The sequence below is a fragment of the Pogoniulus pusillus genome, chromosome 6 (assembly GCF_015220805.1).
Source record: "Pogoniulus pusillus isolate bPogPus1 chromosome 6, bPogPus1.pri, whole genome shotgun sequence".
Lineage (NCBI taxonomy): Eukaryota > Metazoa > Chordata > Aves > Piciformes > Lybiidae > Pogoniulus > Pogoniulus pusillus.
In genome coordinates, this window is record NC_087269.1 from 19946000 (window position 1) to 19960594 (window position 14595).

General features: G+C 43.3%; 1 protein-coding gene across 1 annotated transcript in view; it reads right to left on the minus strand.

The window, feature by feature from the left end:
* Positions 1-14595, minus strand: part of WDFY4 (WDFY family member 4) — a 193594-nt gene that overhangs the window by 163950 nt on the left and 15049 nt on the right. The window contains exons 3-5 of the mRNA XM_064144766.1: positions 12339-12612; positions 7394-7508; positions 6699-6802 (exon numbers count right to left, since the gene is read on the minus strand). Coding sequence (XP_064000836.1) covers positions 6699-6802; positions 7394-7508; positions 12339-12599 — 480 coding nt within the window. The 5' untranslated portion in view covers positions 12600-12612. The remainder of the gene's footprint in view (positions 1-6698; positions 6803-7393; positions 7509-12338; positions 12613-14595) is intronic.

The following is a 14595-nucleotide window of genomic DNA, read 5'->3' on the forward strand; positions in this document are numbered from 1 at the left end:
CGGGCAGAGTTCGGCAGGAGCCCTAGGAGGACAGGCAGGTACCCAAAATCAGAATGTTCCCAGCAAAAATGAAAATAAGTCAGGGTTGGCAGGCATCCCAGGAGGACAGGCAAATAATAACACTGCTAGTGCTAGTAACACTAGCCCAGTCAGTCCAAATCCTAATGACACCAGTTCAGCCAATTCGAACCCCCAGCCAGCAGACCAGAACCAAAATCCTCCTGTTAAAAGCAAGGCAGATTTGAACTCACAAGCTCCAGGTCAGACCCCTAAGGATACAAATGCTCCAAGTCAGACCTCCAATAATTCAAATGCTCCAAGTCAGACTCCTAAAGATTCAAATCCTCCAGCAGACACATCCAAGTCTGTTGCTGCTCAGGCCCTTCTGGCACCTGCTAAGGCAAAAGCTAAGACAAAGAGTGGTTCGCAGGAGGATGTAAGAGATGGAACCTCTGGTGATCAGCAGCAAGAGGAGGAGGATGAGATAGTTAGTCTGCGAGACCTTGTAGATGTTCTGAGACAACAATACTCAAGTGAGAGGAGTGCTGTGAGGTTAGCTGCCAGGAGAGAGGATGGTTCCCATGAGTTTAGGAATGCTATGAGGAAGATTGTGTTAGGCCCGGCACCACCAGAACAACAGGAAGAGGAGGAGGAAGATGACATCCAAGGCTCAAAGGATCCACTCAGAGAGGTCAGGGAAGTTAGGAAGGAATACACAAGGGAATCAGGTGAGCCAATCTTAAGCTGGTTAGTGAGATGCCGTGGCATTGGTGCTAATGCTCTGCAGGTAGGAGACAAGTCTGCCAAGCAGCTGGGACCACTCACTAAGGAGAGTGGAGTGGACAAACACCTGGCAAGTCCTCTTGGTAGGGTTAGCTTGTGGACACGCCTTCTGTTGGCTGTGGCTATGAGATATCCTTCCCGAGATGATTTGCCATGGGCTGCCAAGAAGTGGAACACCATTGAGCAGGGAATTAAGCTTCTGAAGGAGTTTGCTGTGAAGGAAGTGCTTTATGGAGATCATGGTACTCATGAGCCTGACGATATTCCTTTGGGAACAGGTCTCATGAAGAAGCTGATTAAGCTTGCTCCTTCATCCTATGCTAACATCTTGGCCAGTAAGTTTCTAGCAAGGAGTGATAATGGAAGATCCTTCACTGTTGGTGAATTCACTGACCAGCTCAGGCAGATTGAGGACAGCTTGTCACATTCTGGTATAATCTGTGCCATAAAGACTATGACTACAGAGCTTAAAGATGGTATAAGAGATGGCATTAAGGAGAGCATGAAAGAACTGAAGGAGGATCTTACAACCTCAATTTCCAATCTGGTAAAGGATACCATTCCTGCATCATCTGAATGGGTGAATGTTTCTGCCATCAGGAACAGACGCCCACCTCCTGCAAGGCAATTCCAGCCCAGGAGGAGACAAATTCCACCCAGACAGCAGCAATCACGTGCGTCACTGTGGATACTTCTGCGTGACACATACGGTGAGAACATGAACAAATGGGATGGTAAACCTACTTCAGCTCTTTCAAAGAGGGTCAGGGATCTGCAGAGTGGCAGAAACAGAGGCAATAATGCCAGGAAAGTAGCTGTCACTTCTTCAGCTCCTGAGAGCAACTGCAATTGTTCCAACAGTTGCAATTCCTCTTGCAACAACACCAATCACTGTGTACACCCTACATGCCATGTTCAGCATTAGGGGTGCCCTGCCTCCAGCCAGGAGGAGGAAAGGGATAGTGGAGAGAACCGAATCTATTGGAATGTATTCATTAGGTGGCCTGGCAGTTCAAGAGTTCGGAAATACAGGGCTTTAGTTGACACAGGTGCTCAGTGTACTTTATTGCCATCTAATTGTAAAGGGACAGAGTCCATTTCTATCTTTGGAATCACTGGTGGATCTCAAGAGTTAACTAAGGTACAGGCTGAGATCAGTTTAACTGGTAAAGAGTGGAAGACACATACTATTGTAACTGGTCCTGATGCGCCTTGCATTTTGGGAATTGACTTTTTGAGACAAGGTTGTTTCAAAGATCCTAAGGGTCATAAATGGGCTTTTGGAATAGCATCTGTAGAGATTGAGGATGATAAATTGAAATTGTCCATTAGACCTGAACTTTCTGATGAATCTGCAGTTGTGGGACATCATGACATAGAGGACCTGGAAGTGCCAATTGCAACTCAAACTGTTCATCATAGGCAGTACAGAACTAACCGTGACTCTTTGTTGCCCATTCATCAGCTGATTCGTCAATTGGAGAGTCAGGCTGTCATCGAGAAAGCTCATTCACCTTTCAACAGTCCCATCTGGCCTGTGCGCAAACCTACGGGCGACTGGAGACTGACAGTTGACTTTCGTGCCCTCAACGAGGTGACACCACCCATGAGTGCAGCTGTGCCGGACATGCTGGAACTCCAGTATGAGCTGGAATCGAAGGAGGCTAAATGGTATGCAACCATAGACATTGCTAATGCTTTCTTCTCTATTCCCATAGCAAAGGACTGCAGGCCTCAGTTTGCATTCACCTGGAGAGGAATCCAGTACCAGTTCAATCGTTTGCCTCAGGGGTGGAAACACAGCTCAACCATCTGTCACTCAGTCATCCACAATGCACTGGAGAAAGGTAAAGCTCCAGAGCACATCCAGTACATCGACGACATCATTGTGTGGGGCCAAACTGCTAAGGAAGTCTTCGAGAAAGGTAACAAAATCATTGACATTCTGTTGCAAGCAGGTTTTGCCATTAAAAGAGACAAGGTCAAAGGACCTGCCAAAGAAATTCAGTTTCTGGGAGTGCGGTGGCAGGATGGTCGCCGTTACATTCCACAGGATGTGATCAACAAAGTCTCTACCATGGCAGTTCCCACCAGTAAGAAGGACACACTTTCTTTTCTTGGTGTGGTGGGATTTTGGAGACTACACATTCCTGGTTTCAGTCAGATTGTCAAACCTCTGCATGATGTGACTCGTAAGAGAAACAATTTCGAGTGGGGACCTGAACAACAAGCAGCCTTTGATCAAATTAAACGAGAAGTAGTCCATGCAGTGGGCCTGGGACCTGTGAGATCTGGTCCGGACATTAAAAACATTCTGTACACGGCTGCCAGTGACAATGGTCCAACTTGGAGTCTCTGGCAGAGAGCTCCAAATGAGACACGTGGTCGTCCACTTGGTTTCTGGGGACGTTGTTACAGAGGTTCAGAGACAAACTACACTGCAACTGAAAAAGAGATTCTAGCAGCCTATGAGGGAGTGAAAGCAGCTTCTGAAGTGATTGGAACTGAGTCACAATTGCTTTTAGCTCCTAGACTGCCAGTTCTTAACTGGATGTTCAAGGGCAAAGGTTCATCACCACATCATGCCACAGATGCAACCTGGTCTAAATGGATGGCTTTGATAACCCAACGAGCACGAATGGGTAATCTTGACCGACCTGGTTTGGTGGAGGTGATCACCAACTGGCCGGAAGGCACAGACTGTTCCAAACCTCCGGAGGAGAAAATAACTCGTGCTGAGGAAGCTCCTCCCTATGGTGATCTCTCTGATCAGGAAAAGAACTATGCTTTGTTCACAGACGGTTCCTGTCGTCTTGTTGGGAACAAGCGAATATGGAAGTCAGCGGTTTGGAGTCCAACCAGGAGAGTTACCGAAACGAAAGATGGCGAAGGAGAATCCAGTCAGTTCGCTGAGGTAAAAGCTGTTCAACTTGCTCTTGATGTGGCTGAACGTGAGAATTGGCCTATCCTTTACCTCTACACCGACTCGTGGATGGTAGCCAATGCTCTATGGGGTTGGCTGAAGGACTGGAAGAAGAATGGTTGGCAGAGGAAAGGAAAGCCTATTTGGTGTGCTGATCTATGGCAGGACATTGATGCACGGCTGGAGAGAACTCCAGTGAAGGTGCGGCACGTAGATGCACACATGCCTAAGAGCAGAGCAACTGAGGAACATCAACATAACCAGAAGGCAGATCAAGCTGCTAAGATTGCCCAAGTTGACACCAACTCTGAACTTGACATTGACCTTGATTGGAAACACCGAGGTGAGCTGTTCTTAGCTCGGTGGGCCCATGATTCATCTGGACATCAAGGCAGAGATGGAACATACCGATGGGCTCGTGATAGGTCAATTGACTTGTCCATGGACGCTATCACCCAAGTCATCTATGACTGTGACATTTGTGCTGCTATTAAGCAGGCTAAGCGAATCAAGCCCTTATGGTATGGTGAGAGATGGTCAAAGTACAAGTATGGTGAAGCCTGGCAGATTGACTACATCACTTTACCTCGATCTCGTTCTGGCAAGCAGTATGTGCTAACGATGGTAGAAGCCAGCACTGGATGGTTGGAAACCTATCCAGTTCCACATGCTACTGCACGTAACACCATTGTTGGTTTGGAGAGACAGATCTTGTGGAGACATGGAACTCCAGAGAGAATCGAGTCAGACAATGGTACTCATTTCAAGAATAATCTTGTGAAAAACTGGGCCAAAGAGCATGGTATTGAATGGATCTATCACATACCCTACTATGCACCAGCTTCAGGGAAGATTGAGCGCTACAATGGTTTGCTGAAAACCACCCTAAAAGCCATGGGGGGTGGAACTCTGAAAAACTGGGACAAACATTTAGCACAAGCTACCTGGTTGGTAAATAGTAGAGGTTCAGTAAATAGAGCAGGACCTGCACAATCAGATTTGGTCCAAACAGTAGACGGTGATAAAGTTCCTGTTGTACATGAGAAAAATCTGTTAGGGAAAACTGTTTGGGTATTTTCTCCTTCGGGCGAAGGGAAACCTGTCCGAGGGGTGGTATCTGCTGAAGGTCCTGGTCATACATACTGGGTAATGCAGGAGAATGGTGAAATCCAGTGTATTCCACAGAGAAATCTAACATTAGCTGAGAGAGTTTAAATTCAAGCTGTTAAGAGTTTTCTGTTCTAGGTAACATCGGCGCCCAACACTGAGAGAATCTACAATACGTGAGCACGAACCCAACATCATCTGGGAGTCCCTGTTCTGAGCTTTTGAATCACCTACATCTGATTGAAGTGTGAACTGAACTTGTATATATTGTTTTAGTGTAAATATTGGTTTAGATTAGATTGGATAATTCTCAGCGATACTCTGAGCGAAGTAGACAAGGGGTGGATTGTGCTAGTTTGAAGCAAGCTAGAATGTTTTGGTAACAGAACTAGATAACAGGCAGTGAAATGAAAAACAATTGTGTCTACTTCTCTCACAGTCACGCTGAGAACTCTGGGAAGAAGAAGAAAACATTCTCCATTTTGTCTCTCACTCTTGCTTTTGCCTTAGACCTGGTCACATCTCATTAACCCTGCTCCTACTAACCCTGCTCCCTAACCTCTTGGCTGCACCTCTTTTCTTCCTGAGAACTGGGGTAAGGTTGAGAGGGGCCGGGGGGAGGTGTTGGGGTGGTTTGAGAGCCCCTCCTGGGGACTTAGGTTTCTGGGAGGGGAGTTGTGCTTTTGTATTGTTTATCCTTTGTATATTTCTGTATATAATTGTATATAACTGTATATATTGTAAATAGCTGCTTGTAAATTCTGCTAGCTGTAAATAAATTGCTTCATCTATATTCCCAGGGTCCGTCTGAGTTAGCTGGGGCAAATACAAAAGTGTGGGGGGGTGGGGTAACCCCCAAACCATCACAATTCTTCATCTTCTCTTTGACCCAGTAATTTACAGAATTTACAAAAACATTTAGCTATAATGCCCTTGCTTTGGTAACAAATGGAATAACTGTACATACACTTCTAATTATAGCTCTTATAAATGCAAGAGACAGAATTTCTCCACAGTGTTTCTCAACACTTAGTTTCTTCCCATCTTCACTGCAGCTATGTACAACTTGCAAAGAAGTCTTGGTGTGCCTGCTTGGCACATAATAATCAACCCAAAAATCAGCAGCAAATTAAACAGAAGAATAAGGTTTGTGATATGGAGGTTTTTTAAGTGTATGTGCTACCAAAAATAGCAATGTCTTTAATCTGTGAAAATCACACACCTCATCAGGAGCTTCATGTTGTGACTAACTATATCTAATTTTATAGAGCTCATTATGACACAGATTGTGTCCACCAGAAACTGACAGTAAGATTTTATTTTCATATATCTGAAAAAGAGACAAGACAAACTGCTCTGGTCAGTGTTGAGGACAAACACATCCCTGTTGCCCATCAGTAGGTTGTACTACTGGCACCAGTCTGCATTGAGGATGACTGTATAAGCAGAGTTTGTGAAATGCTTTGAAATGCTTCAGAGAAAGGCTATCAGGATGGAAGATACAATCACTGACTTACTTGACAGATCCTTGCTAGTCAACTTTTTGATATGTAAGCTGGAGTGACAAAGAAGAGCTGAAGAGCAGTGACACACAACAGGAAAACATAAATCAGAACAGCAGAAAAACAGCTTCCTGGTGATGAAAACAACAAGGGTATCTGCAAGCACAGAGGATTTACTTCCCTCCTGGTGGTGTGTTCACTATCTGACTGGCAGATCCTGGGCATGTTGAAGCACAAAGTATTGGCGATAATGCAAACACGAGACTTAAGTGTTCCACTGTTGGGGTGGTCATCTAGTTTCTCCAAAATCAAAAGGAAAAAAACCCAAACAAGATCAAACAAACTAATGACAACAAACTACCCTTTATAGTAATTTTTCTTACCAAGTCAATCTGTGAGAGCAGATAGGCTGATTTAAGGAGCAAATGGCCATCTTCTGCTTCCCCTTTCTGTTGCAGCAGTTGCTCCAAAGCCAGACGAGCTTCCTCTGTTACACGAAACCATGAAACTTTAATTCCTCAATGAAACATGGAAATGCTGCTTCTATTATTTTTTAAACAAACCTCACAAATTTAACAAAACTACACTCACAGAAGTCCACTAAAGTCAATAGAAAAACATAAAAGGATTTTGATTCAGCGTTGGGCTCAGGTCAGTTCATGTAAACTACATCTTTCAAACTGACAAGCTTTAGTGGTATACAAACTCAGCTCCTGAAGTCTGCCAGCTGAACAGAATGTACAACAGTCACCATGAAAACCATGTGTGGCTAGCAGGAGATTTCTCTTTAAAGAAAGCCCCTCAAAATAATATGTAGCCTACTCTTTCTATGCACAGGTACAGTATTATACATTTCCAGCTAGCAAAGTTCCAAAAATCAAGGCCATCATACCATACGAGACCACATCTTCAGTACAATCATCCAAAATCAGTGCTAGATCACACTTACTAAAAGATCTGGCTGATACACCTAGCATTTTCCTGTTCCCTCTATTTCCTTCATGGTAAGCAGAGGACTCATGAAGACAGCATATTCCTAGAGGAAGCAGATCCAGTGGGTATGGTATTAGATCATTACCTGCAGGCTTGCCATTAAGGTTCTTCTTAATTTCTTTTGTCAGAAGCTTGGAAACCTCACTAGCTAACAGCTGAATATTGGGGAATACAATTACTCCAGCAGATTGTTCCCAGGCCTGAAATCCAAGAGTGTCCATTTAGTCTTTCTGATACAAAATGTCTTTAGTAGACTGAGAAGTACCAATAAATATAAATAAACATAAAGCTAACATATCCCTGCAAGAAAAATCCCTCCCCAGTCATCCAACACCACAGAGAAGCCAGTCCAGAACTACCTTTGAAATCATGTAATGCACCTTCTAGAGCTCATTTACTTTATTTTCTCCATTGAATAGAATCAGAACAATGCTAATGTTTGTCTTCACCACTGTGCTGCTAATTATTTGCATCAAAAAGCATGCTTGTCCCTTTTGAAATACCACATAATATCTTGTAGCTACATCTGGGTGAGAATTTTTCAATAAATATATATCCTTCTCCAAAAATTAATCTCCCCAAAACTAAAGCTGGTCACAAGAAAACCTGAGTTTTGAAATGGATACAAATGAAAAACAAAAACTGTATTTTCTCTGTTTAGCAAGTGCTTGTATTCTCAGCTACTTAGACTGAAATTGGGCTGGAAGTGCTACTGTCATGGAGAATTTGCATCAAACTTGTCCAAAAGAATCTGGTAATACAAGACTACTGCTCCCAGGTAGCAGAATATTGGCCAAGATTTACCTGAAATTGAACTGTTCCTTTTGAGTCAATAAATATAAACAAATCACAGAATAAGCAAACAAGAAAAACACTTCAAGTATTTGGGTTTTTTGTTGTTTGGGGTTGTGGAGTTTTTCTTGGGTTTAATTAAGTTTCTGACTTTCAATTCTACTCTACTTTGTCAGGAAAATAAGCCTCATAAAATCATCATAGAGCAGTAATCAAAAGTTCATAGCAGTGCTACCATTGGGCAAATATTCAGTTCATGCATCTCATTACATAATAGGTCATTAATGTTCTGATTTGATTTTATAGGGGGGTCAGATATCAACCTCTATATTATGCTCTCCTTTAAGAACAGATCTAATTGGTACCATATTCATCTCTGAGTTTACAAAAGATATGTGTTTGGAAGAATATCAAGCTACCTCCAATCCAGGATGTCTGTCTTTGGGAGAAAGTTTTTTTCTTCCTCTTAAGATTTTTTTTTCTTCATCTCAAGTCTATTTCTACATGTTCAAGATTCTGCTACAAATTCCTTGTGCCTGCTGTAACCATCTGTCCTTCCTATTTCATGCTTCATGGAGAGGTGCTAGCTCAAAAGTCAGCCCTGTAATGGAACATTCTGATACTGAGGCACCAAGAGGGAATATAGAGAGGGCACATCAAAATGACTCCAAACTAGGCCTGAATCACAAGCAGATGGCTAACACTTTCCTCCTACACATTTCCTTCTATATCAAGGAATATCAGTAAGTAATGAGCCCCCATGTCCCAAGTGGCTCCCACTTATTGCCCTCTCTCTCCAGCCACCCAAGTAAGAGATAAAATGCTGTGACAGAAAGACAGACATGCACTGGCATTTACATGATCAAACAAGGAAAGGAAAAACAAGAGATTAGAATTCTCCAAGAAGGGAGAGGAGTTATGCAGAGTCTTTTGCTAAACTGGAGGAAGTGAGATAGTTTCTGTAGGAGCTTCAAAACATGTACAACTCAAACTGAGATGCATTTCCCCAAGCCAACTCATAGACTTCACACAAAGCAGAAGGCTGGTACACGAAGGAAATAAATGTCATAGGGGGAAGGACATAATGAGTCAAAGCTGAAGGTCCAAATCCTCCACAATGTACTCCCAAATCTTGGGTGCAAGGACAAAGTGATCTAGCAACTTGTATGAGTCTAAACACCTACAAAGCTCCGCAAAGCTCCACTGACACATCTAAGAAAAGTGAAGGGGAAGAATCTCTCAGAACACAAAATGAAGTGTTAAGCTAATGAGAAAATCTCATTCTTATTTCAAATATATTCTGTAGCCAAAATGTCCCTTAGGAATTTAAAACCCCTCTTGGCAAGCATTACTGCAATTCAGGAAATAACTTTAGTCAACCCTAAAGCATGGGAAGCTCAGCTCTAGAGAAGGGAAGAACATGATGTGTGTGTATATGCACAACATTGCCAATACCTTAGCAATGCTCAGCTTGCCTCCTGGTACTCTGACACCCTGGTACTAAAGTTTATTTCTCATGTGACATGATGAATAACCAATTTTCTGCTCTGCTGACAAGGTTTTAATTTCTAAGACATCTAGATTTTATAGCTTTCATCACCTTTGTTCAGTAACAACTTCCTGATGCAGCTAGTGAAGGAACCAACGAGGAGAGGTGCACTGCTGGACCTTATATTAGCTAACAAAGAAGGCCTGACTGGGGACATTAAGGTTGGAAACAGACTTGGCAATTGTGAATATGACATGGTGGAGTTTAGTATTATACAGGGTAGAAGCAGGGCAATAAGTAGGATTACAGCCCTGAACTTTGGCAGGGCTAACCTTGTACTCTTCAGAGATATACTTGCAGGAATCCCATGGGCTAAGGCTCTAGAGGGTAAAGGAGCCCAAGAAAGTTGTTCAAATTTTAAATGCCGCTTTCTCCAGGCCCAAGATAAGTGTGTTTCCTTGAGCAAAAAATAGATGTGCTAGGAGACTTGCATGGGTGAACTAGGAACTTCTGAAGATAATCTTGTGGAAGAAAAGCTCACAGTTCATGGAGTAAGGGGCTTGTCACTTGGGAGAGCTATAGAGAAGTTGTCGGGGCATGCAGGAGGGCAACAAATAAGGCTAAAGCCCTCTTGGAACTAAAACTTGGAAAGGATGCAAAAGTGAACAAGAAGGGCTTCTTCACATATATCCGTAGTAAAAGGAGGAATAGGGCAAGTGTGGGCTCACTGCTGAATGAGAAGGCAGCCCTGACAACTGAGGATGCAGAAAAGGCAGAGTTGCTAACTATCTTCTTTGTTTCAGCCTTTATTCCCAAGACTGAACTTCCCCTAGATGAAGGAAAGGAAACTTGGAAGAGCGATGACTCTCCACGAGTCAATGAAGATTGGGTTAGGAATCAGCTACAAAAACTGAGCATTCCAAGTCCATGGTTCCTGGTGAGATACACCCAAGAATGTTGAGAGAACTGGCTAACGCTGACGCTTTGGCACTCTCCATCATTTTAGCTAAATTGTGGGAAACAGGAGAGGTGCAACGCTGACGCTTTGGCACTCTCCATCATTTTAGCTAAATTGTGGGAAACAGGAGAGGTGCCTGAGGACTGGAGGAAAGCCAATGTCACTCCAGTCTTCATAAAAGGAAAGAAAGAGATTCCAGGTAAGTGTAGACCAGTCAGCCTCACCTCCATTCCCAGAAAAAAACTGGAGTGGCTCATTTGGGAGGTTATCTCTAGGCACTTAGAAGAGAAGAAGATTATCAGGAATAGACAGCATGGATTTACCAAGGGGAAATCATGGTTGACTAATCTGATAGCATTCTGTGATGCTTTAACCAAATGGGTAGATGCAGGGAGACTACTGGATGCAGCCTACCTTGACCTCAGCAAGACTTTTGACACTATCTCCCATAACATCCTTGTAAGCAAGCTCAGAAAGTGTGGGATAGAAGAGCAGACAGCAAGATGGATTAAGAACTGGTTACAGTACAGTGTATAAAGAGTGATGATCAATGGTGCCAAGTCATCTGGAGATCTGTAACTAGCGGAGTCCCCCAGGGATCAGTGCTGGGTCCAGTCCTGTTCAACATCTTCATCAATGACATTGATGAGGGGACAGACAGACAGTCTGCTCAACAAGTTAGCTGATGATACCAAACTGGGAAGCTTGGCTGACACACTTGAAGGCTGTGTGGCCATTCAGTGAGACTTGGACAGCCTGGAGAGACCTAATAAGGATCAACAAGGATAAGTGCAGAGTCCTGCATCTCGAAAGGAATAACAAACTGCACCAGTACAGCCTGGGAGGTGATTTCCTAAAAGGCAGCCCTGTGGAGAAGGAGCTGGGAATTCTGGTGTACAACAAGCTACCCATGGGACAGCAATGTGCCCTTGTGGCCAAGAAGGTCAATGGGATCCTGAAGTCCATTAAGAGGAGTGTGGCCAGCAGATCAAGGGAGGTTCTCCTCCCTCTCTACTCTGCCCTGGTGAGATCTCACCTGGAATACTGCATTCAGCTCTGGGCTCCCCAGTTCAAGAGGGACAGGAATCTACTTGAAAGAGTCCAACAGAGGGCTATGAAGACGATTAAGAGACTGGAGCACCGCCCTATGAGAAGAGGCTGAGGGACCTGGGGCTTTTTGGTCGGGTGAAGAGAAGACTTAGAGAGGATCTAATCAATAGTTACCAATATCTGAGGGCTGGGTGTTAAGATGGAGGGGACAAACTCTTCTCAGTTGCACCCTGTGATAGGACAAGGGGTGATGGGTATAAACTACAGCCCAGAAAGTTCCGTCTCAACATGAGGAAGATCTTCTTTACCATAAGATCCACAGAGCACTGTAATGGGCTTCCCAGAGTCTCCTTCTCTGGAGATTTTCAAGACCTATCTGGATGCATTCTTGTGTGACCTGAACTAGATTCTACGGTCCTGCTCTGGCAGAGGGGTTGGACTCGATGATCTATGGTTGTCACTTTCAACCCCTAACATCTTGTGATCCTGTCAACTTCTTCAGTCCTTTTAAAGTTCACTCTAAACATTCACTCGCTTTCCTCACTCAAAAAAAAAAAATAGACCTTCACATGGCTGGCATTCTTGTTGTTCATTTTAGTGACCAGCAAATCTAAAATTGTTCTATATAATCTCATCTCCCCAAGTCTTGCTTACTTCATGCTCATTATATGGTGAATAGAGCGACAGAAACTCAAATGCACATCTATGGCACCTACACTAAAATCAGAAACAAGAGCAAACCTTTAAGAAGAGGGGAAGAAAGTCCAGCAGCCTTCTCTGTTGCTCCTCTGGTATGAGGAATGGAACCATCTGCTCATACTCTACAAACTGTCTGTTTAGCGTGTCCCATTGGAGGGTATGGCTCAGGGATGGATTGTCCTTGCTATGTGTGGGCTCTCCCAGCACTTCTGCCTTGTGTTCACCATCAGTGCTTTGCTCTTGCTGTGTTGCTTTGCCAGGTGAACCCTCCAGCTGCCACATGAGTTCATCTGCTTTGTCCATTCTGAAATGAAATCTGAAGTTAAAGATACTGTGTCATTTACAGTTAGAATCACCTCTTACCAGTCAGCTGTTCCACAAAACTAGACACTGAACGTCTGAACTCTTGGAGCTGTGGGGTTTAGCAGTACGGAAATGCTGGCAGCCACTTACTCTTTTCCAGTTCTGATGGCAAAGCACTCTGCTCCTGGACAAGAGCACTACCATTTTGCAATCACATGAACAAGGTCTCTTCCAGGAGACACATATCCATGTGCTACACAACTCAACCAGGTTTTGGCAGGACATACTGGTAAACCATAAAGGAAATATGGATTCTAGCCCCAGCTTTGCCCCCAGGCAAGAACCACTCCCTGTACTTCGGTCAACACAATCATAAACCAGGTCATTATTATTACCATCATCAGATTTGCAAGAGAAGAATATGATCCAAGAACCAAGCTCCAGTGAGTATGGATGCTAAAATAAGCTGCAAATCTCTGATGTGTTCCCCACCTAGTCTGGGGCTGAAGCACTGGCTGGAATAGGAGCTGTGTGGAAAAGCCACAGATTCCCTCACACATGTCTTGGCCAAAACAGACAGTGACATTCTGTGCTGCAGATGTACAGCTCTGTACAAGAGGTAGATATTTTTCCTACAACATGACCTGTTTGAACCTGTAAACTGTATGTGCTTCAATGAAGCAGCAAGGTACTTCTAGCAGTCTCGTTTCCATCAAACTGAATTTATAATAGGTCTGATTTGCACTATAGGTAGAGGAATCCTTCTAACACTGGCATCTCAGCCCCAAGTCCTCTCATGTACTTTACAGCCTTATTTTCACTCATAGTCTTCTGGAAGGTCACTGACATCCTTGAGTTCACAGTAGTTCACAGGCTAATCCTTTGTCATAGCCTTCTGTGATCCTGCTCTGCTACCAGAGCTTACATAATGGCAACACTTACATCAAAGAAAATCAAGATTCTCTTGTTTCCATCAAAATCAGTCATAAGCTTATTTGTGTCTACAACATCATCTGACTACTTAGAGTGAAACACACATAAATTAACAGTGTGCCCAGGTGGCTGGGAAGTTGTCACCAAGATGAACATAGCTCATCACTTTGTTTACCAAATGTATTAGGTTTTAAGTAACTAGAAGAATTTTTAGCACATCATTACACCCCTTTAGAGAAACACACTAATGCAATTGAATTTCTAGGAAATAAGTTCTTTCTGTACAGTGTCTTTTTGATTACTGTTCTATCATGACAAAAAAAATGCCCAAACCCAAATGTAACTAAAAAACCCGAGTCAAATCTGCACTATCAATGCATACACTCTTTCATTAGAAAAAAAAAAAAATTAAGACAATTATGAGCCTGGTTTAGAAAATATGAGACAATACTAATACTGTATCTGAGATTATTTTCCTGTGCCATCCATCAGTTATGCAGCTTGCTCACTGCTTGGATTTTCCCCACCCTAAATCAGATGAAGTATTTTCACTTCCACAGTAGCTCCATACTGTAGAGATGAAGATGATGTAATTATCTTGTCACTGTACACCGTAACACCTGTAGCAAACCAGAATACATCTATGCTTGGATGTAAATGTTGATCCTTCACGCCACAGCAGAGGGCAGCTTATGCTACCACAGCCCATATTCCAACCTTCACTAGGAGATGGAGGGATATGAATACTTGAAAAGTCTCCAAGGGTGTCAATCTGGAACTTTCTACATCAACAACATTTTGTGGTTTTGGTTTTTGTTTGTTTGTTTGTTTGTTTGTTTTCTGTTTTCCTTAATTATCTGTGTTAAGACAACAGAGCTCTATGGGCAGAAAAAGTGTGATGACTCTGTGCAAAGTAAACAGGAAGACTCTGTCCTCATGACTGTGTGGGAGTTACATTTGTCATATGCTATACTTAATCCTGGTGTGGGATTGCAGCCCACTTGAGTCACTGTAAAGCTATGTAGTGACTGTGAATCTGTTGAGAAAGTCTGGGTAAAGTTCT